General features: G+C 36.7%; 1 protein-coding gene across 5 annotated transcripts in view; it reads left to right on the top strand.

Annotated features, from left to right (window-relative positions):
• VPS50 (VPS50 subunit of EARP/GARPII complex) overlaps window positions 1–22,421 on the top strand; it is a 131,734-nt gene extending 109,313 nt beyond the window's left edge. For all 5 annotated transcript variants that reach the window (XR_011539032.1, XM_008526147.2, XM_070615661.1 and 2 more), the window contains 7 exons: window positions 2,738–2,818; window positions 11,278–11,426; window positions 12,482–12,578; window positions 13,590–13,748; window positions 17,015–17,136; window positions 18,938–19,127; window positions 21,705–22,421. Coding sequence is in view for 4 of the 5 variants with exons in the window: in XM_008526147.2 (XP_008524369.1) it covers window positions 2,738–2,818; window positions 11,278–11,426; window positions 12,482–12,578; window positions 13,590–13,748; window positions 17,015–17,136; window positions 18,938–19,127; window positions 21,705–21,824 (918 nt within the window). In the remaining variant the exon portion in view is untranslated. The remainder of the gene's footprint in view (window positions 1–2,737; window positions 2,819–11,277; window positions 11,427–12,481; window positions 12,579–13,589; window positions 13,749–17,014; window positions 17,137–18,937; window positions 19,128–21,704) is intronic.
• Window positions 22,422–24,881: the final 2,460 nt, after the last annotated feature.

The following is a 24,881-nucleotide window of genomic DNA, read 5'->3' on the forward strand; positions in this document are numbered from 1 at the left end:
CTTACTCCAGAACTGTAGTAATCAGGACACTGTGGTATTGGCCTAATGATAAACCTATAGATCAAGCATCAGCATAGAGTCGAGAAATAGACACACTTATATGGTCAAGTGATTTTTGAAAAGTATGCTAAGATTATTCATTGGAGAAAAACATAGTGATATATGAGGAAAAAGAGTCTTGACTGTTTTCTCATACCATATACAAAAATTTAAATAAAAATGTTTTATAGACCTAAATATAAGATCCCAAACTACAGAACTTCTAGAAGAAAACTTAGGAAATTTTTGTGACATTGGGTTAAGCATATACTTCCTTAAAAAGACACAAAAAACATGAACCATAAAAGAAAATATTGGTAAAATAGACTTATTCATGGTTAACTTTTGCTTTTTAAAAGATAGAAATGCCAAAAGGCAGGTCAGACTGGGAGAAAGATTTTCAAAACACTGAGAAAAGGACATGTTTGCAGAGTGCATAAACAACTCTTATGACTCAGTAAAAAGACAACCCAATTAAGAAATGAGCAAAATATATGATCAGCTATATCACAGAAGAAGATTTATCACAGAATGACTAATAAGCACATGAAAAGTGTTCTTCTACATTACTGATCACCAGAGGAATAGCACACTAAAAGCACATTGCAATATGCCTACATATCCACTAGGATGGCTATGGTTAAAAGAACTGACAATACCAAGAGTTGACAAGATTGTGGAGTGTCTTAGTCTGCTTGGCTGCTATAACAAAATACCATAGATTGGGTAGCTCAAACAACATACATTTATTTCTCACAGTTCTAGAGGTTGGGAAGTCCAAGGGCAAGGTGTCGGCATATTCAGTTCCTGACTTGCAAAAGGTTGCCCTCTAGCTGTATCCTCACATGGTATTTTCTCTGTGCTCCTGTGGAGGAGAAAGCAAGCTCTCTGGTGTCTCTTCTTATAAGGGCACTAATCCCATCATGGGGGCCTCACCCTCCTGACCTCAGTTAACCCTGATTACCTCCCCCAAACCCCATCTCCAAATAGTATTGCATTGGGGGTTAGGGCTTCAACATATGAAATTGGGGGGCACAACAAACATTCAGTTCATGACATGGAAGAACTAGAATTTGCATACATTACTTGTGGAAATGCAAAGTGGTACAGCCACTTTGAAAACTCGTATGGCAATACTTTATAAAGTTAAAAATATATTTATTATGTGAAGCAGAAATTCCACTTCTGTTTACCCAAGAGAACTGAAAATGTATGTCCACACTTGGACACAGACATGAATATTCATAGTGGCATTATTTAAGTAGCCCAAAACTGGAGCCCAAATGTTTATCAAATAAGTAAGCAGACTGTGCTGGATCCATACTATGGAATACTATTAAGCAATAAAAGAGCATAAAATGCTAATAGACTTACAGCATGGATGAATCTCAGAAGCATGCTGAACACAAGAAAGAAGTCAAACACAAAAGACTACATGCTGTATGATTCCGTTTATATGAAATTTTAGCAAAAGCAAAACTATAGTGACAGGAAAGCAGATCAAGAGTTAAGGGTGGAGGGAGGGGATCAAGTACAAAGGACGTGAGGACATTTTTAAAGGTGAGGGAGCTCTTCTACATCTTGATTGTGGTGTAGGTTACAAGACTGTGTATTGTAATTACCAAAATTCATCAAACCGTGTGCTTAAAATGGCTGAGTTTATATATAAATAATACCTTGGTGAAAAAGAGGAAAAATGAATTAATGAAGTTTATAAAACCTAGCAAAAGTAAAATGTATTGTAAAATTACCATATAAGATTAGTTCATGTTTTACTATATCATGCCGTCACACAACTATTTTATCTTGAGAGTTTCTAACACATGTGGTGTAATTTCTCATTCTTGTATCCAAGATAGGAAGGGCGAGGAACAATAAATGAGTGTGTATGCTTGTGTGTGTGTGTTTGTGTATATAGATACATGGATACAGACATATATATAATTTCTGTGAATGAATTAGTGAGACTATATTTTATAGGTTACTATTATTAAAGTTTTAAATTTATTGGCTCATACAGAATATTTTAACATTTTTTCAGATGTCTATATGTATCTATGATTACCTATAAATTAAATTTGTATTCATCAATTGAATCATCACTCAAGGAGCCAACTAACTGGCTTTTCATATCTTAACAGTCAAGCCTCCCTTCTCATTAGTGTTCTTGTGTGAAGAGTTTTGTAAATGCTTTGGCTTTGTTGTAGTGAAGACAGTTTTATACTGTGAAATGTTTACTGAACCTAACAAAACTTTCATTAATTTTGGAATGAGGATTTAGGCTGTCTCTAATTTGTGTCAGAATAATATATTAGCAACACTACATTATTATGCTTCTACATAAATATAACACAGTGTACTATCCTTAAGTATCTAAAATCTTAAGTTTTGTGACTAAAAATAATAACTTGTGCAAAGAAATTCCGGTAAACTCTCTTCTGATAAATTTATTAGATTGATAGATGTTATCGTGACCTGTAAATGCACATGTGTAAATAGTTCTTTTGTTCCCTTAAGGGCTGAGGTTTGACTTCTTTGCTTGATGTTTTGGAATTTTTAAATGCAATTTGGGAGCTCTCTGAAGACTAAGTATCTGAATAAAATCTCATCAGATGCTTAACTTTGGTTAATCTGAATTTATAACATTTGCAGGATTATCTCCAGAGTGATTTAACATGCCTGTCTGTTTTCTTTTCAGTTGGAATCAACAGGACTAGGCCTTAGTAGTAGTAGATTAAGGACAACTCTAAACAGAATACAAGAAAGCCTTATTGATCTGGTAAGTAATCAATTGAATCAATTATTTTGGGTTATATAAAATAGAAATTAGCCATCTAATCAACTACATATAAATGTATGCCTATAGGCATATTGAGTGCCTGAGTCCTTAGTATTACACGAAATGCTTGTAGGAAGTAGAATGGAGGTTTCCTATGGACTGATTGGAGACAGAAAACTAGTATACCTGAAAGAATATGATGTTGGCTGTACGTTCAGTACAAGTTCAAAGAGAGAAAGGAGTTATGTGCGATATTGATGTCAGAGAATGACTAAAGGAGGAAGTGAAACTTGTACTAGCCTTTGAAGAACAGGCATGAGATTAGTGGGAAGAAGAAGGAAGAATGGCATTCAAATTAAGGTTCAAGGCTGAGCAAGGGCCTTGAAGTGGGAGCAAGCCTGGCCCAAACTTTGGCAGATCTTTGTGATAGGGCACTGGTTATGCTTAAGAGTTGTGTTGTGTTGTGTTGTGGAGAGTGTTTAGGACCACTTTTCTAAATGGTCTTGAAATTCAAGAAGTTTAGATTCAGTTGGCTGTGCAACAGGGAGCCTGGATTCTTGACTGTCTCATATGTTGAAATGCACATTTTAAGAAGATAGGTTAGGTAGCAAAACAGGGCTGACCTTGTATAGTGTTTAAGCTAACATAAGCATTTAAAATAAGAAAATTTTTTTTCTTGAGGTTGATCACTGTAGCCAGAGATTTTTGTTGTTCAGTATGCTTCTCTGCATCTACATTAGCCCCAGGATTCTCCAAATTTTCTTTTATCTTTTGACCTACTCAAACAAGCAATCATTTTCTTCTTTTTTTATAAACTCTATATTATGTGCATTCTGCTGTTGTTGAAGATTTTATAAGGCAATGTAGGGGCCGGCCCTGTGGCTGAGTGGTTAAGTTCGCGCGCTCCACTTCAGCAGCCCAGGGTTTCTCCAGTTCGGATTCTGGGCGCCGGACTTGGCACCGCTCATCAGGTCATGTGAGGCGGCGTCCCACACAGCACAACCAGAGGCACTCCCAACTAGAATATCCAACTGTGTATGGGGCAGGAGGCTTTGGGGAGAAAAAAAGATTGGCAGCAGATATTAGCGCAGGTGCTAATCTTTAAAAAAAAAAAAAGCAATGTAATCATTCTTTTAAGAAATATTGAAATAATTAGTAATATGCTGGCTTTGTTGTAGTGCTGAAAATTCGTCAGTGCACAAAAGAGGTAATTCCTGTCTTCTTGGAACTTGTATTTTGTTGGTGCAGTGAGACAGGTAAACAAATATGTAATACAGTGTCAGATACTTATAAGTGCTAAGAAGAAAATGAGGGAGAGTGATAGGACGGTGGTCTTTGAGCAGAGATGTGAGTAAAGTGAGAGAGGCATGTATTGCTATCTCAGGTCAGTGCAGGAAATAACCTGTATCCATCTCATCCATCTCCCTTACTATTTGGAGATCTTTTTGCCCAGCACATATTTTTATATGTATATATTCATAGCACCTACTTTGACATGCAGTCTTCCTTCAGTAAATGCTGTAGAGTAAATGAATAAACTCCAGTCTGTGAGTTTCATGTCTCCTGGCTTAACCTGGCTTGTTTCCTTGCCTTTGCTATCCATTTAATCCTAATCTTCATTTTCAGAGTCAAGGCTCCTTCTTTGACCCAGCCATTGTTGTTATTCTTTGTTTTTTAAAATCCATTGGCTTTCAACCCCATTGGCAGTTATCTGTGTTTTGATTTTGCTTCTCCTTGTTTGATACTTAGTGTAACCTTGACCATCAGATTTTGTTTTCTATATCTTAGTTCACAGCTGAAGTTTTTCTTGCTTCTGGCTAAACAGCTCAAGATTGATGGGCTGAAATTTACCACTAGAGTCATTCATTCTGACCTTTCTCTGTTATTTCTGATTGTCAAACTGCAGTTCCAGATTTGACCCTTAAGGCTGGATTTAATGCTTCAGATTTTGCCATACAGTGGATAATGAAATAGCAAGACAAAGTAAACAGTGGGACCAATCTAGCTGTGCTTTGAGACAAGCTGCCACCCTGATAACAATCTCTCTGTAGCATCTGTCTGACCAGTTCTATGATCATTGGATAAGTTTTTTCCTGAACTGGCATAGTAGTCAGATTTAGAAAAGTGGTTTTGTTTTTTTTTGGTGAGGAAGATTGGCCCTGAGCTAATATCTGTTGCCAGTCTTCCTCTTTTTTTTGCTTGAGGGAGATTGTTGCTGAGCCAACGTCTGTGCCAATCTTCCTCTCTATTTCATGTGGGATGCTGCCACAGCATGGCTTGACTAGTGGTGCCACGTCTGTGCCTGGGATCCAAACCTGTGAAGCCTGGGCCTCTGAAGCAGAGCATGTGAACTTAACCACGACCGGGCCAGCCCCTTAGAAAAGTGTTTTCAAAAACCAACTATACACCCCTTCCCAATAAATAAATAGATAGATATGCCTGGTTTTTATTTTGGTACCTCATCTGTTAAATATGTCTTTTCTTTAAGTCCTTATCCTTATTATCTTCTAAATCAAAGACTGTACCTTGGATCAGAAGACCATACGAGCAGGAGCAGTCTGTTCTCCTTCAGTTTGTAAGGAGTGCTGACCTTTGACAGGCCCTCTCCAGGGTCCTTACTGCTCTGGAGGATAAGACTCTACAAAAATATACTGGAAGTTTTGCTGAAATTTTCCATTAGTTTCCAATGTTTTCCATCTTAAATTATTACTCATACTGATAAGCGTTGGTTTATTATTTTAGAAAATCTGTTTGTCGTTTACTAGACCTGAGATGAAGGTTTTTGTAACCTGGTGTATAAATTTTCTTCATTAATTTGCATCTACGTTGACAGAGAACATTAATTAGTTTCTTGCTATTCAATATATTCTTGGCTATTAAAATAATTTATGCCCTGATCAATCTGGAACCATTAAATGGAAGTAGTATTTTTCTTTATATTTCTGCTATGTGTTAGTTAAAATTTTAATAAGCACTTTTTTGGTAATTTTATTTTCTCCCTATATATGTTCTAAGTTTTGCTTCTCTTTAAGCTGTAAAAGGCAAAATGAAATCATTATGGTCTTAAAAATGCCACCTGAAGTCATTTATCATATGAATTCATTGTAAACTAAGAAAATTTGTTTGACACATCAAATAAAATTCTAAGAAAAGGAGTCTAATAAGAGAAGAGTAGGAAAGGAAGCTTGTGTAGGTGATAATGGCACCAGAAATGTGAGTTTTTAGTTATTCACTTGGTTGTGCTAAATTGTTTGCTTTAAGACCTCTGACCAACTTTCAATCTTTGATAATAGAAATGTATTTTAAATTGGTCCAGAAAAGTCCATAAATATGAATTATCTTTGTAGTAGTAAATTACTGGCAGAAAAGGCTAAAAAATGTGGCTCACTGTGAGAATAAAGATTCAATTAAGGTTTCATTTCTCAAAGTCTTCAAAGAGTTCTGTGTCCTTCCCTTATTGTACTGGTATAAACTGAAACACTGATCCAGTTTAGGAGCTTTTCCATTTAAGTGCACAATAAGCACATACCATTTAATAAAATCAGCTTGACATTTTTATGACTCTCCTGCTCTCTTCAAGCACATTTCCCTAAAAGTAAACACAGAACTTTAGCCTTTAAGCAGATCATTACCATAATTTTTAGGTCTAAAATACCAGTGTTAACTGGGAATGAACGAAGGCATCCTAATGAAAACTTTTTGAAGTGGAGGCAACGACTCCAGTGATGTTCCCAAGTGTGTTTTTGTGAGAGAGCTCTGTGAGCAGGGGAGGAATGCAGTCCATTTGAATTGGAGGCAGGCAAAGAGATTGTTGGCAAGTGCTTTCGGCCTCTCCTGATACCCAGTAATGAACTGCACTCCCCCCGCGACCGATACACCTCTCCTTGCCTTCCCTCACCTGGCACCTCCCTCTTCTGTCCTACATTAACGAGTTGGTATCTAAATTCAAAAACTTTTAGTCTTATAAATATGTTGTGTATATGGTGATATCTAATCATAAAAGAATGAAATTTGAAAGTAACTCTGCTATTATAAATGTGTGGTATCCATGGTTATTTTGGAGCTATTTTGAGTTTGAAATTGTACGTTATTGGCAGAAAATTCATGTTAGTTTTTGTTAGTTTAATTACTAAGTATTTTAAAAGAGGGCGTGTTTGATGCTTGGAAGGAGATTTTGTTGTACTTGTGGCATATAATATTCCAGGTTTCTACTCGTAAAATCGTAGAGGGAAGCTTGCCTGTGCTCATTAACCTGCAGTGTTCATACATACTGAGTAGCTGTCAGCTTCTGATTGAATCTCTCCTTCCGTAGGGAACTCGTAACCACCCAAAGCAACCCTTCCTGCCTACTCTTCTGCCTGATAGAATGTGCTTTGTTATGATGCAGGCAGATGTACCTCTCTGGAACTATTTTCTGTTATTCCTGTTTCTACCCCATTTGGGCCACTTTGGCTAGCCTAGCCAATCTTGCCCAAGTGGGTTATCTCTTCCCCCAATTCCTCTATTAGTTTTTCTTCTTTTGAGGTTTTAGGCTTCTCCCCATTCTCTAACTTGTTCTGAGATGGATATTCACAACTCTGAACTAAGAAGAAAATACAGAGTGCTATAAGCGTCATTGGAAGTAGACAGAAGGCAAGGAGCTATATGATGAGGGTACCAGACTCAGAGGATACACAGAAGTTGGACAGCTATCTTTTTTATTAATTCATTCAGCAGGTATATATTGAATGCCTAGGTACTGTGTGGAAGACTGATGGTCCCTCTAGTGGAGGAGGCAGATAAGGAATAAATGAGTATCTAATTTAATGTCAGATTGTGTTGAGAGTTACGAAGAACTAGGAAAGAAGGACAGAAAGAGGAGAAAAAGAGTGTGATATTGTTTAGGTGATTAGAGAAGGCTCCTCTGAGAAGGTAACATTGAAGCATATCCTTGAAGGATGTATAGGTTATTGAGCCATCTGGATAAGAATTCATTTATTTAGCAAACATTTATGTAGTACCTGTTTATTGAACACTTTATATAGATGCCAGGCACTGTTCTGGGAGTTAAGGATACAATTTTGGTGGGGAGGGAGTAGCCAGACAAAACTCCCTATTCAGGTGCAGCTTATTTTCTAGTAGAGAGAGGGTATTTTGGGGAAAAGTATTTTGGGGAAAAGTATTTCAGGTTGAGGGAACAGGGAATGCAAAGGCCCCGAGATGGGACCATGCTTGGCTTATTCCAGGAACATCAAAGAGGCCAGTATAAATGGAATGAAGTAAGCAAGAGGGTCAGTGATAGATGAAACCAGAATGGTAGCCTAGATCATGTAGGGCCTTTGGATTTTACTCTAAGGAAGACAGAAAGCCATTGAGGAGCTTTAAGCAGAGAGTTGACATGATCTGATTTAATTATTTAAAAGAGAATTATTTTGGCTGCAGTGTGTAACAGTTAAGGAGAGAGATGAAGTGGTTTGTACGAAAGTGTTAGTGGAAGAAGTAGTGAGACATGGTCGGATTCTGGATCTGTTTTGAAGGTAGACCCATCAAAATTTGTTGATGGATTACAAGTGTGGTATGGCACTGAGAGGAGCCAAGGATGACATCTAACTTCTGGAGAATGGAGGTGCTGTTCCTGGAGATAGATAAGAGTTTTAGGAGGGACACATTTGAGAAGGACATCAAGAGTTCAGTTTCAGAAATGTTAAATGCACTAAAGGTGAGAGAGGTGAGGGCTAGAATGTAGATTCTGAGCTGTTGGCATGTGGATGGCACTTAAAACTGGGACTGGATGAAATCATCTAGGGAGTAGAACGTAAATGAGAGAAGTCTGAGGACTGAACTCTAGGGCGCTCCTGTGTTTAAAGGTCAGGGAGAGGAGGACAGACTAGCAAAGGAGTTTGAGAAATGGCCAGTGGCATAGAAGAAAGACCGGGAGGGTATGGTGTTCTGGGAACCAAGTGAAGAAAGCTTTTCAAGACCAGCCATGTATGATGCTATAGATCTGTTAAATAAAATGGGTATTCACAATTGACTATTGGATTTGGCCATAAGGAGGCCATTGGTGACCTGAAACTGTTTCTTTGGAGTAGGACAGACAAAAGCCTGATTGGAATGGGCTTGAAAGAGAATGAGAGGAAGTGAAGACTCTTACCATCATCATTGTTATCATCATCTCCATCAATTAAACTAATTGAGCTAGGAGGCATGCCAAGGTCTTGAGACACAAAGATGATGAAATTGGTCCCGACCCTCCAAAAACTCACAATGAGGTAGAGGAGTCAGGAAACAACAGCTGATAAAATGCACTTTATGCCACATACAGACATGAGTATATGTGTGGATAACGTTAACACAATTGTTGGGGAGGAAGAGAATTCATCTGCCCTCTCCAGGTCCTTCTGGCTGGGCTACAGATTAAATTCACATGAGACAGAATAACAGCATAAAAGCAAACAAAGCTTTATCACATGTATACATGGAAGAAAGCTAGGAAACTGGGTAACTCGCTGAAATGGCTGAGCTGCCAGCTTAAATATCATCTTCAGCTAAAGACAAAGGAGGATGTTGGGGGTCGTGGTTTGGGACTTCAAGTGGGTGGAAGGCTGTCTACATGGAGATGAAAATGTAAATGGGCCAACTACAAACAATGTGACCTGAGAAACACATTTTACATTACATTACAGTTATCTTATGGTATTAGCTCCTTACTGGAACAGGCCCTTCTATTTTAAATTCTTTTAGACAGTTGAGGGGTGGGTCAAAGTTTCTTTCAGAGTCTTTTGTTCTTAAAAATAATTAAGCCAAAGAGACACATTTTGGGGTGGCCAATTCTGATCCCCCACACAAATAAGGTACTAATTCTTCTTGAGAGACTGAGAAAATTATAGAAAGGAGGTAAATATGAGCTTAGACTTCAAAAATGAAAAGGGGGAAGCTAGGCACACAATGGGAAGAGACCTAGTAAAACAGGAGTGTCAGCAGGACAGTAGAGCAAGTAGTCCCATGTAGCTAGACCTGAGGGGCTAAGATTACCTTGAAGTGAGGCTGGCAAGACAGGTGGTGTCAGCTGTAAAGGAGTAATATCCTGGTAACAAGTTTAGGCTTTTTCCTGTACGGAATGGATAGTCAATTGAGATTTTTAAACTAGGAAGTGGTGTGATCATGTCTCCATTTTAGAAGGGGCACCTGGTTATTATTGAAAATAAGCCGGTTGACTATATGGAAAGTGGAGTAGAAACAGGAGAAGCTAGAGGGAGAGGTCTCTATTAGGGGACTTTTGGAATGGTCCAGTCAAGAATGCTGTGAGTCCTTGGTCCTGATGTAGTAGTGACATGAGGAAGGTGTCTGTTTAGGCATGATGGAGATGAGGAAGAAGGGAAGTCGTGAGTGATACCAGCCTTCCCCATTTGGGGGATTAAATCAAGTTAAATTCCTAATTCGGTGATTAAATTAAATAGTGCAAACAACCAATTGGTACCAAACAGTATTTAATTTTGTAATTTTTTTTGGCAGGAGTGGGGTGATTATTTTCCTTTTTAGTAGAAGGAAGTGAATAATGGAGCTGTGAAGTTGTTCCTCACATAACTTAAATGCTAACTGAGTAATTAGAGATTGAAGAGAGATAATATCTTTAGTAGAAGATAGGATATAAAAAAGAACTAAAGAAGAATAAAACCATTTTCTAACTTGAAAGGTTTTATAATGTTTTATTTCCATTTTGCTAAATTTATAAACCAAAGTTATACTCACAGAATCCTATACGTTTGATGTCTCTTTTATTCATATGGAAAATGTTGGAGATTTGTGACTGTGTCATTGATTTAAAAAGTAATCTAGATTTACATTTTGTACACTTTTAGCTTTGTTTGTACCCAATCTTTGTGCTATAATTTTCTTTGAGGATCTTGTAAAGCTCAACACACCCTGCTCTTTGGGCATCCTTTCCTTTTATTCCCATTAGCCATCTTCTTTTTCATCAATAATCTGTCCCCAGACATATACAATTCAGCCGGTTCTGTTTCAGTTTATAACTACGTTCTAGTCCTGCCCTCTTGAGATTATACCAAAGTTACCTTGATTAAGGTTTGGGTGTAAAATGGTTAATTACACCATAAGTTTGGGTTTTACCAGCTTGGTCCTTGAGGGACAATCTCTTTTCCCTAATATACAAGTTCTTAAAGGGACTCTCACTGTAGTCTGTATGAAACACCTATCAATTCATAAAGATTCCTTGTGTTAGCCTTGTGTTGGTCATACACAGATAATAGCATATACAATTGGATAATTTTCACTTAGTATAAAAAGGAAAGTTCTAGTAGTTAGAAAATATAAAAGGAGGGGAAAAAAGAACGGAAACTAAATGTAATTAACGTACGCCTAAGAGTATTTTAATTATAGGTCTAGTTTTGTAAAATCACATGGTTTGTTGCTATTAGATTTGCTATTTCAGGCTGTGTGTATATGTGTTGTATTTTCAGGAAGTTTCAGCTGATCCTACTTCCACACTCGCAGCAGCAGAAGAGAGAAAGGAGAAGGTTCCGAGCCCACATCTCAGTCACCTGGTGGTTTTGACATCTGGGGATACATTGTATGGGTTGGCAGAAAGAGTGGTAGCCACAGAATCCTTGTAAGTTGCTGAAAACAGTTGCTTAAAACAGTTGCTTTGCCATTAAATATTTAAGAAAGGTTATGAAAGTAAGCATTGTATAATTAGACTTCTAGCTGTATACATCTCCCACTTCTGTGTTATATGTATTTCGGAGAAGTATATCCTAAAATAGATTACCAATTGATTTTTTAAAACTGCATGATTGTTTTTCAGTTATATAAGTGGAAGGAGTAGATCTTTTAAGTTTCGGTCTTTAGCAACATGATTCTTGCTTTAAGTAAAACTTTAAAAAAGCATGTTATACTTTATATTTTCCTATCAAATTGTGATTCTAGAGAAACTGTGTTACATTGTCAGTTTAGTGTTAAATATAGTTAACCCTTGACATCAGCAAGAATGCTTGCTGACCTTTAAAAATCCCCAAATTTTTAGTACAATTAAAGCATGTAACTTCTTTCATAAGATTTAGTCCAATATAACTTAAGACTTTTTGTGTACATAACAAAAAGTAGAGAAAAACAGTGTAGCTGCCAGTGGTCTTGCAGCTGAATGATTCCCACTCCTGCACACCAGCTGCCCGACCTGAAGTTCTGATGAATGTCTCCTCCAAGTTACAGTTTCTTGCATGTTATGAATGTTTGTGTTACTTCTAAAAAGTGTCAGTTCTTAAGTCTATGAATGCAAGGGTCTGTTGTGCATAATTAATTGAGATCTTTAAAAGATAACCTTTCAAAACATACCGATGTCTTCTTTCTTTCTTCCATCTTTTGTGTTATCTGTGTTCATATCTTACATGCAAAGCAGCATATCTCTATACCCTGTGGGACCCAGATTAGCTCCTTTGAAGTCACCCTCCTTCCACCTTAGCTCCCATTCAGTCATCAGCTCAGCATTCATTTCTGTGTAGATTGTAAATGAGTGTGTCAAGTGGTAGTACAAGGTAGTTCACTAAAGTGGAATAATTTTAATTGTTAAACTTTTGCTTAGAGATCTTAAAGATTACTTATACAAAAATATTGACAGGCTCTAAATCCTACGCTTTGCTTACACAGTGGGTTATTTATTCCCCTTAGGGTATTCTTGGCTGAACAGTTCGAGTTCCTTCAGCCACATCTTGATGCTGTGATGCCTGCAGTCAAAAAGCCCTTCCTTCAGCAGTTTTATTCTCAGGTCAGAGATGGTCTTGTATATCATTTCAACTGTGAGCAAGATAAGACTGTCACATGCTTTTTAGTTTTTTTTTTGACTAGTAGTCAGTCACCAAATCCTAAGAGAGCTCAATTAAAATATTTGCTTATTCACTCATGAATTCCTGTGTTAAATAAATACTTACTGAGCACTTCATATAACTTTCAGTCTAATGAGAGAGAGAGAGAATTAAAACGGTATTTACAATAAATTATAAGAGAAGGAAACAGTAGCAGGATGGTTAACCTTGACTGGAGGAGGAAAGAGGGTGTGATTGGGAAGGTTGTCTAGAAAGGCTGTCTGGAGGAATTGAATTGGACCAGCCTGGTGAGTTGGGAGTATATTCCAAACTAAGGGAATGGCTTATATGAAGACCAGCAGGTGAGAGAGAGCATGGTGCTTGTGAGTGGCTGAGGAAAACTCAGATTGTCAGAGCAGGGAAGAGGGCTAGTGATGAGAGAGATGGCTGGAACAATAAGCAGGAGCCACGTGATGTTTGCTGCTCTCAGCCAGGGGTTGAACTTTCCTCCGAGGGTACTGGGAATCTACTGGAAGACTTGAAACAGGTGAGTAGCATGGTCAGGTGTGTGTTTTAGAGAGTACGTTGGGGGCAATGTAAAGAATGGACTTTAGATGGCAAGCTTAGGCTTGAAGGCTGTTCCAGAAATACAGTTGAGAGAGGATGGAATCTTGAGGTAGGGTAGTAGGAGTGGACATGGAGAGAAGTGAAAGAATTTGAGAAATATTTGCTCCATGAAAATATGTGGGTCTTTTATAGTTGTAGTGTCAACTGTCTCAAATTTGTTTAATGTTTCAAAATTATGTTTTGAGTAAGACCTTTGCCCTTGAGTTAAAGTATTTTCATAATTCAAATCTCTAAATGTATACTGTTTCATTTTTAGAGATGTATACTAGAAATAGGAACAAAATATTCTTTATAAATTTGATACTTGTAGAAAATATTTGTTTTTACTTCTGTAAAATTTATTTCAGACAGTCTCAACTGCCAGTGAACTACGCAAGCCAATTTACTGGATTGTGGCTGGTAAAGCCATTGATTATGAACAGATGCTGCTCCTAATGGCTAACGTGAAATGGGATGTAAAAGAAATTATGTCACAGCACAACATATATGTAGATGCATTGTTAAAGGCAAGTACTCTGGGAAACATCTTTGTCAAAGATGATTCTACTAAGAGAACTATTCCTATAATTACAATAGCTCTAAAGTAGTGAGATTATAGATATTACCACGTTTCTAGCATTGTGATATTAATTCATCTAGTGATTTGTCTGTAATAATCCAACTTATGCCTGAATTAGAATAGGCTAACTTTCCAAATTTTGTGTTCTTTTTTTGAGGATGATTAGCCCTGAGCTAACATCTGCTGTCAATTCTCCTCTTTTTGCTGAGGAATATTGGCCCTGAGCTAACATCCGTGCCCATCTTCCTCTACTTTATATGTAGGATGCCTGCTACAGCATGGCTTGCCAAGCGGTGTCTAGGTCCACACCTGGGATCCACACAGGTGAACCCCAGGCCACCGAAGCGGAATGTGTGAATTTAACCACTGTGCCACCAGGCTAGCCCTAAATTTTGTGTTCCTTTTGACCCAAGAATACTTTGTAGGTTTTTCATTTTTGCTCACTAATTTCCCATTTTGACTTAGAGTTTGATTGGTTTGTTTTGGCTGACTTTCGTGTTATGTAATCTCAATAGCCATGATTGTACCAACAAGAAGATATATCTATTTATTTAGAAAATACTTCAATATTTGTGTATATTCATTAGCAAGAGACCATGCCCTTAATTATTCTGTCATTTTTTCCAGAAATCACATTACTTTTGCAATGTGTCATGCAAACACCTTTACATTTAATGATTTACATTTATAAGTGTTCTGGAAAAAACTGTAGTCATTTTTTTTTACATTTATGCATCAGGAGATAGTTATAGATCACCTGACACGTGCCACACGCTGATCCAGGTGCTGGCGATATGGTTGTGAATTAACGAACTTATATGCCCTCAAGAAATTTACATGCCAATGTGGGGACAGCAGTAAAGAGATAAGATAGAATATGTCAGGTGATGAATAGTCCTGTGAAAAAATAAATAACCAGCCGAAGAGGCATAGAGAGTGGCAGAGTGTGGGTGGGGGAAGCATACCACATATTAACTTGTGGTCAGAAAAGGACTCTGATAAAGTGAGAATTGAGGAGAGGCCTGAAGGAAGTGAGGAAATGAGCTGGGTGGATGTCTGAGGTGAGGAAGAGCATCTGAGAAAATGGAAACGGCTTTCGGAAAAATTTTGTTTTTCATATTTGTCAGTGAAAAGAAAACTGGCCCTTCTTAAACTTCTGACTCGTCTGACTTATACAAGCATTCTTACCTGCTTAGTCCAAGGCAATAAATAATAGCCTGGGACACTTGAGAATCAGAAATAAAGCCAGGGATCAAAGCAGAGATAGCAGTGGAATTCATCTAGTGTGCCAACTCAACTCCCAGCCATGTATGTGTGCCCTTCTGGAGGGCCGTTTTGTCGACTGGGAGGCTCTCCCCATCAAGGAACAGTTGGCAGTGTCTAGGACTTAGCCTGAGGTCTAAGGAGTGAGTGACAACAAAGGTGCTCTATAATTGCTGCCCTGGAAGAACTTTGATTTCTAGAGCACCCAGGAGATTTCAGTTGGGAATTTTAACTTGGAATGTAAAGGTAAATGTAATTTGAAAATAACCCCACCCCTCTTCTTTGAAGAATTCTGCTGTTGAAACTCGATTCTGTTTTTCATGACATCCTAATGGCGATACTCACAGGGATGCACGAAAAGAAAGATTTCTGCACTCAGTGAATATGCATACTAGAAGGAAGCTGCTTGCTTCGTGTATTCTTAATTCTAAGAAACATTAATATCACATGAGAGAACCAGTGTGTTGTTCAGATTATTAACTGAGCCCACTTTTTAGCAGCTTAAGGCCATCTTTCATAAACTTTTACGATAACTTTTGTTCTTTCTATTACTTTTCCAAGTCCAAACCTTTAGGTAAAAGCAGTCTGCAGTTATTGTCCCAAAAGAGTCATAAGTAAAAGGAAATGATTTTATTATTTAACATCAAGCATTCTGAACATTGAATTTAGCAGTGACTAGAATGACATTTTACACAGTATGCATGTAACTTTATCTTTAAAATATTAATGAAATGTATTGAATCATGACTCTCGAAATCCAAAGCAGAATTACTACAGCAAAGCATAAATACAGTAGCAAATACCTCCTGTTCTGCTAGATTCATGAAATGAAAATGTTGAAGAGCAATTATTTCTTTAACTTTGATTTTCAAAAGTAAGCTTAATGGATTGAAGATTCACTTCTTTTTCATAAATAATTAAAAGCAGTTAACTGTCATAAATCATCAAAAAATTGTGATTTAGGGAGTAGCAAAAAAGCAAAGCATAATACAATAATCATTATGTGGTAGCTTGACTGGTAATGATCAGATTAGAGTTTTTCCTCCTGTGTTTTATTAGAAAATTTGGACACATGTCAGTCTTTACTTGTTAAGCATTGTGTAGCTTCTCTATTGAGGAAACTAAAGAAAAAGATGTCATTTTAAGCATTCTTAAATTTATTTGAAATATATTGTCAAGGAAGGACCAACAACATTTACTGTTGTAAATGAACATATTTAGATAATAGTAGTTCAAAGAAATCAGAAATACATTTATTGAAGGATGAATCATCTGCTCCTTTCATGTAATTGTTGGAATTATTTATATTTTTATTTTTATTAGAATGGTATCATGAAAGTTACTAATAAGTAATAAAAATGTTCAGTTTTTCTGTAATACAAAATATTTTATGTCTTATCTTTGTAGGAAAAATTTGCAGCTCATGACTTTTGAGTCATTCAGTGTATAATAATGTATTTACTTTTGAAGAATGTTTAGGAGAGAGAATAATTTAGCAGATTGCTCTCTGAAGAGTGTAGCCACAAGTTACAAATAGTTCACTCTGAGTTAAAAGCTTATTAGAACATTTTTTTAAACTGGGCTCCTTGAAGATATTTTTAAAGACATATTAGGTTATTAAGCTCTTTTATACATACTGATAGTCATAGAAAAATTTGAGGTGTAAAACATTTGAACATTGCTAGCACTGTTTCATCAGTTAATGACACTTATTTCCTTTGAGATGAAATGTGGTATACTCTGTATTACAACATAATTTATTCAGTTTTATGTACTGAAAAACAAAAACCAAAAAACTTCACACTAAGTCCAAATTGTCTTTGGCATTATCTCTTCTTGTTTTACTTGGCTTGCTTCTGAGTCTTTCTAAATCTTTTCTGCCGTTAGGATGGGAAAGCAATGTGACGTTATAGTTATATTCACATATGGCTATGATTTTTTTCTTTTTAGGAATTTGAGCAGTTTAACAGGAGGTTAAATGAGGTTTCCAAGAGAGTTCGGATACCCTTGCCTGTGTCTAATATACTTTGGGAGCATTGTATACGACTGGCTAATAGAACGATTGTGGAAGGGTAAGTTTTTTGTGAAAGCGTGATCTGATTCTTCGGTGATAAATCACAATATATGAATGACATTATGTATTATCAGTAATGGATGGAGAGATAGGTATAGTGATAAACAGCATAATAACGCAGGTTTGACTTTACAGTATAATTAGAGAAAACCTTTAACCCCACTGTGCCATCTCTGTCTGTGCTCTCTTTTCTTGCTGGTGACCTAGAACCAGCTAATAGAGGAGTGAGAAATGCAACATCTAATGGTTATCTGAAAGTTAAACTAATAATAATTGTTAATACCTAATGATATAATTATTATGATGGTGATTATACCATAGCATTCTTGAGCACTATGTGTCCTTTACTGAACCAAGCACTTTTTATATCACCAAATCCTAATATAAACTTTCTTTGGTAGTCCTGTTATTCTCTGTTTTATCAATGAGAAAACGTGGCCTCAGAAAATTGAGTCTTAAAGAAGTTAACTTGTCCAAGTTCATACAGTTTTCAAATGCAGAGAAGTCATGTGACCGCCTGATTTTTGATGGCAAAATCAGGCCTCATAACCACTGTATCACTTTTATGTCATTGTGAACTACATACATCCTTCATATGTTGAATTTACGGATCTGTCAATGGTAATTTTCCCACTGACTCAGAGACCATGCTTAATCTGCCCATAACATCTAGAACACAAGTAAGAATCGGCGATACATTTAAAATATTCCCGAAAAGCAAAGCGCTATCTCAAAGGCCATTCATAGTGATCTAGAATTGTGCATCAATTGATTATTCATGCTATCATTTATCTGATTTCTCTTCAGTTGTTAATTTGGTATGACAAATAATGTACCATATTAGAAAGTGGGAAGGTGACGGTGACAAGCTGACGGCAGTCTTGGCATTCTGTATTGAAAGCAGTGGTGCTGCAAGTACCAAAGTGGCTCGGTGTGAAAAATCTGGACTGAAAAGTATTTTCAATAAATTTGTTTAGTAAAATAGAAAAGCTAGTAATAAATGTTATATTTCTGCATAAAATATTTTTATTAAAAAAAATTTTGGTCACTTTGAATAATATAAACTTTAGTTTTCTTGCAAGTTTCCGTAGGGGAAGTAACTCTTTCCTTAGGGTTGGATTCTCCATGTTTTGTATGATTGAAGGAATGAGACACTGACTTATGAGAAATGAAATGTTGTACTGTTAGGGTTAATATATTCATTCTTATTCCTAGCCCACCTTAGAACATACAATGTTTCAGTAGTGTGAGGTGTCAGAATGTCTATAAAGTATTTTATTATGAAAAATATGTGTATACTTTCTTGCTTACGTGCTCACATGTTTTCTTAGGTTTACTCTGTGTTCATAGGAGAATTATTTCATTTGTTTCCTTTGCATCGTGTAGTTACAATATCGAACAGTTTTACAATACTAATATTACTTTGGAGTCTTCACAGTTTAGTTTTTAAATAATCCTTGGCAGCCAGATTAGCTGGAGTGCCAGTTTACCTTTCCTACAGATGAGTATGTGAAGTGAGTGTGGAGGACCGTGGTCTGCAGAGCAGCAAAGAGCCTTGGAAGTTGTTAGATCTCTTTGCTTTGCAAGTGAGGAACTGAGACCCAGAGAGGAAAAGTGACTGCTGAGTGACAGGGCCTGAGCACAACCCTGTCCTCTGCTCCAAGGCTCGTGTGCCCTTTCTCCTGTCACCCTCTCGTTTCTGAGAATCTGTCCAAATATGGGTTAAAGAAAAGTTTAAGTCCCTAAAAGTTTCCTTTTCTAACGATCCTATCATTTTTTTTTATTGCTATGTATCTTAGATATGCCAACGTCAAGAAGTGTAGTAATGAGGGTCGTGCCTTGATGCAATTGGATTTTCAGCAGTTTTTAATGAAACTTGAAAAACTAACAGATATTAGACCCATTCCTGATAAAGAATTTGTGGAAACCTATATTAAAGCCTACTACCTAACAGAGAATGACATGGAGCGCTGGATCAAAGAGCACAGGGTGAGAGCTGGAAAACTGTTAATTAAATTTTTATTCCTTTTCCTTTGTGCTGTCCTTTTTTTTTAAGATTGGCACCTGAGCTAACAACTGTTGCCAATCTTCTTTTTTTTTTCCCTGCTTTTTCTCCCCAAATCCCCCCAGTACATAGTTGTATATTTTAGTTGTGGGTCCTTCTAGTTGTGGCATGTGGGATGCCGCCTCAACATGGCCTGACGAGCGTTGTCATGTCTGCTCCCAGAATCCAAGCCAGCAAAACCCTGGGCCACCGAAGCAGAACACGCGAACTTAACCACTCGGCCACGAGACCGGCCCCATTCCTTTGTGCTGTTCTTGACTGGTATATTATATAATTCAAAATCATGAGTGTGCGATATAAAGAAACATTGGCTTTTTTAGCATGAACTACTTAGGCCAGTTCTTTACCATATTCACACTGTGTCTGTGCAATGCCCTTTGCCTAGTCAAATCCTTTTGAGACCTCTATGAACTGTGACAATAATTATCTGGAAAGATAGCCAGAGGCTGAGCTTTAGCTGTGTTTATCCTGCAGCTGTGTTGTAGGAAAAGGCTGAAGTTGGTGAACATCAAGACAAATTGAATCCAGCAACATTGAAATGATTCACAAGCTAAAGTCTATTATATAACTTAAGTCTTCTTGTGGCTCTCAGCAATGAATTGGTGACATCTTGAACACACTAGCATGTAGTAGTGATGATTGAATATAGCAATATTTAAATGGCTAAATTTAACTTCATCTTACATTAGGTTTTACCTTAAGTATAGATGAGATTATTTTTTCTTTTGTGTGGATATACAGATAAGTAGATAAAAATACTGTTTCTTAAGTGTTACTTACGATGCTGAATTTTTGACACAGTTTAACTCAACATGTATCACCAGAACATGCTCAGTATGGGAGCTTTCCTGTATTATTGCTTTATCATTTGTCTAGATAGGCAGTATGTGAAGGCAGATTTAATGAAAATATGGGGAGTGTTAAAATGATCACTGAATCTTATTCCTTCAATAGCTCTAAGTGTTCACATTTATTTATGCTATGAATACCATGAGTAAAAGCTAAGTAAATTTTTACTTCATATGACTGAGTAAGGAAATAAGGAATTATTTATATTTACTTTATCAGACTCATCCTTTCTGGTTTCAACACCCTAGAAAATGAAATGAATATTAGGGTGGACCATTAGCCTGAGTTTTGTGTAAATATGCCCACTGTAGGTCAGTTTCAGATCTTTGGGAGCAAAGTAGAAATATACATGTTATTTTCAAAGATTTTGATCAGTACACCAGAATTGAGACAAATGTCACCATTTTTAGTCCCACTGACCTCTGACAGTTGAGAACCAAAATGCTAAGACAGGTGCAGGTGGACTGCTGAATACTACTGGAATCCATTTAGTAAAGGAAGCTGTAAACACTTCGGGTTGGGACCAAGGAAGGGGTTTGGGGATAGAGTACAAGTAGCTGAGGGGAGAAAGCACGACTCTTGATTTGGTGCAAGTACAATGCCTATTTTAGGGTTTCCTCTTTAATATAGTGGACTAAAATTTTTAGCTTAGTATTTTGAAAGAGCTTTAACTGATCTTTGTAATTCAGTGAAATTTTCCCAGCAGCAGGGACTGTGCTGTCTTCCGGGGAACTCCTTACAATGTCTAGTCCCATGTTTGATGACGATGATACTTGGCTTGCTAAGTGTTGACTGATTACTTGAGAGAATTTGCCAGGTGCTTACAGGTGCCCTCAGAGGTCAGATACACAAACAGCAGTTTGCTGAGTTTTTAAAACGAGCTCTTTCTCATATTTTGAAATTGCATTATCTTTAGTGGCTACCTCCAGTGAAGACATGTTCTTTTCTTATTAGATAATACTATACAACTTTCCCTCCCTATCTGAACTCTTGCTATTCAACCTCCAGAAACAAATCAATATGTAAAACTTTCTGGTGAGTCCTATTCATTTTCATCTTGGCAACTTATCTGAAATTCAGGAACCAAATAGATTTGTATAGCAATAAATACTTATAGTCTTAATTTTACTAGCTACCAATTACAATTGAGGGTTTAAAAATCAGTAACTTTCTGATCTTTGTTACCTTATTCATTTATTGCATCTCAGAAGAGTTGTTTTGTCGTTGGAGATTTTTTCTTTTACCTAAAATGTTTGCAAGATAGAGAGTGCCAGAAAATACTTACTCAGTAGCATTTTAAAAATTGAAATGTCAGTATTTTGATAACTTAATAACAAAGACTATCACAGAAACAGGTGTAAAGTGTATGATCTTAAAAGTAACAAAAAGCATAAGTGTGTCAGATTATCTGCCATATTAAAAAAATTCTAGTGCTTCCTGTTTCAAATGTACTGCAGTATCCTTATTCCCCATTATTACAGCTCAGTGAACAATTTGTCTTCTGTGTCTCAACTGTAATTTCCACTGATTTTCACTGGTTTGTAGAGCTCAGTAGCTATCCACTGAGACCTGTATATCTGCCTGTTCTTTTATTGCCTTGATCAAATACTTGTCTTTTATGTACTGAATTTCGATCTTCCTTTTTTGAACAGGAATATTCAACAAAGCAGCTGACCAATCTGGTAAATGTTTGCCTGGGATCCCATATCAATAAGAAAGCAAGACAAAAACTTCTAGCAGCTATTGATGATATAGACAGACCCAAAAGATAATGAACACAATTCTTTTTCCTAGTGGCATTGATCTCCTCTCAACATATATGACGTGAAAGCCAATTTGTCATGTGCTCCTGACAACTGTCTGCTAAGAAAACTTTGTGCATGTTCTTTCCAACTGGAAAGTGGAAAACAGTGAAGTTTGTGTGGTATTCTCAAATGACTTTTATATGCTCTGATCTCTTCTCTTCAACTTTTAGTCTCATTTGTTGTATTCCTTTTTCTGAATTGATATTATTGCCTCATCATAACTATTGTTACGTGACTACAATTATACGTTTTACAGAAGAATGTACCATAAGTATGTAATTAGAAGGAACAGTGACAATGCATCCATGGGCAGTTTTTGGAAAATGGATTTATGTTAGCATTTTTCTACCCTCTGAACTTGGTTGTTAATAAGTATGAGAGGGTTAATGTACAGTATCTCTTAATTGTGAGCACTGCATGAGAATTGAAAAGTACATGTAAGCAAAACAGTTGAAAAATCAGTATATTCTCTGTTTTTAAATGTCAAAGTTTATGTCAGGGTTAATTTGGTTATAACACGTGATCATAAATGGTGAAATTAATAAATATTATACTCTAACATGATCAACCTCTGTGAGACTGCATTTTGATATTTTTCCATGGCAGGCAGATTTCATGAAACTATAATAGAATTTTTTTAGCCTGTTCTAATTTTAATGATCTTATATCCTGAAACCAATGGTGAAAGTAATTTCATTGGGTATACCTTTTTAGTGCCTGAGTAGCGTGCAGAATGGTAATTGTGGGATTTTCTTTTTTTTCTTTTTGCTGAGGAAGATTTGCCCTGAGCTAACATCTGTGCCAGTCTTCCTCTGTTTTGTATGTGGGTTGCCACCACAGCATGGCTGCTGACAAGTGGTGTAGGACCGCACCTGGGAACTGAACCCGGGCCAGCGAAGTGGAATGTGCCAAACTTAACCTCTAGGCCATGGAGCCAGCCACCCCCCCCCCCTTTTTCTTTCTTTTTTTTTTGAATATGGGAGTTGTTTTTCATATAAGCTTTGCTGTCTTTGAATTCAGCTTTTGTCTTAGGACAACAAAAGCTGGCTTAGCTGACTCAGGGAAAAAACTGTTAGTCAAGCATGAGTATAGGGTCATACATTCAACCTTTCTTAAATATCTACTTTGTATCACAGATGTAAAATAATGTGAGGTTAGCCAATGATAAACTTTGGAACTCAGTTAGTCTTTAGTAACTGTACTGTTCCTCCAGACTTTGCTTCGAAGCCAGAGAACTTCTACCTACATTTATGACATAAAAATCAGTTTCCCACACACTCCTGCTTACTGTCTGATAAGGAGTTTTTTGCATATTCTTTCTAACTGGAGAGCAGAAGACATCTAAGCTCGTGTGGTGTTGGTCCAAGATTACTGGGCATGACCTATAACATCAACAGCTTACAGAATCTTGAAGCATCTCATGAGAAATGGGCCTTGAGTCCTGTGAGTCTTCTGGCAGCTGAAGTGCTGAAGTGGAGGGCAAAGGGTAACATGTGATCCAGCATGGAGGTGGTTGCCATTCAGAGTCCATCAGTCCCTGCAGATACCCATAATCAGCACAGTATAATGTGAAACACTTGTACAATGTGTCTGTTTGTGCGTGTGAGTTTGTGTGTCTGTGTGATGAGTTTTACTTTCAGCCTCAGTTCTTGGTTCATTTACTGTAAATTTAATGTTGACAGTAAATCCTTCCTTTTGTCAAAAAGTATGAGTTTGGTGCCATTATGATCTACTTGTGGAACTAGATTGTGTACTTAGGTAGCTTCAGCTGGTAGCTGTTATTTGTATGCAGCCACTTGAAGAAAACAACCATGAGATAAGCTTGGTCGTCGTGTTTAAATGCTATTTTCAGCTGGACACGTAAAGAAATAATCAATCTTGTTTATTTCCCAGTTGATTAGGAGCTGCTTATTTCTTCTTTTTTACATGAATTTTATAGTTGGCTTCCTTTAGTTTCTACTTCAGTTTGCTCTAGATAGTATGAACGACAATTATCTGCCTGGTAGAGAGTTTGCCAGGTGATAATTGATACAAGAGAATTACTGATCTTGTTAGAGACTGGACTGCAGTCAGACGAACCTTTAGCTTACTCACACTTCGCTTTTTCCATCTTCAAAATGAAAATGGTAAATCTTTTTATGCTTTTTGAAGAAGAGTTTTTTGTTTTTGTGTTTTTGCATTAATAAGTGCTTATTGACATCAAAACAGTAACGGGAGATTTGAATCTTGAAGTTACCTAATAACAAGAGTTATCAGATATTTCTCAAATACGTTGTACAGTGATGTTAAATTATAGCCATATAACATTTTGTGAAACTAATTTTAAGGTAAATAGAATTGAAAAGCTTGAGAATGTAAATGAATTATACATGTTCCAAAAACTTTATTGTTATAAAATTTCTTTTTGTGTCTCAGTTTTCCTTAAGTTTGACATTTTATGTGAAAGTGCCCTGTAGAATTCAAGATTTTAAGTTAATATGAGAATATTGTAGATTATCCCCTGAAAAAGAATGATTATTTCTACAAATACATTGTCTTGCATTTCAAAAATGCTAGGGAGATACATAGCAATTCAGGTGGACTAGTTTGCTTCAGTTTATAAATCCTCTAGAGATCTTATAAGTTCACTTTGACTAACAGGCTCATTTGCTCAACTTAGAAAATGAGATCGAATTTCTCTTGAAGCTAGGATCGTGTGGTATTTAATCATATCTCTAAGCAGAATTTCCTTTGAAAATTTCTATTTAGCTGAGTGCTAAAGTGAAATTTTAAGTCAGATTAAGTAGCTTTTTCTTTACCCACTCACTGAAATTTAGTCAAAAGAAAGGCTTTTAATTCAATTCACTTTGAAAGCATAGTTATCTTTTGTAATGAAAATTTGGGCCTAAAGTTGAAATATAAGTTGAGCTCAGAGAAAAAAGAAGTAGTCCAGGGGAAAAATATTTATATTTTATATTTATTCTTTGTAGGAATTTTCAAACAGACTTAGTGGTTAACAAAATGATATTTAACTCGACAATGATT

The sequence above is a fragment of the Equus przewalskii genome, chromosome 4 (assembly GCF_037783145.1).
Source record: "Equus przewalskii isolate Varuska chromosome 4, EquPr2, whole genome shotgun sequence".
In the NCBI taxonomy this organism is placed as follows: Eukaryota; Metazoa; Chordata; class Mammalia; order Perissodactyla; family Equidae; genus Equus; species Equus przewalskii.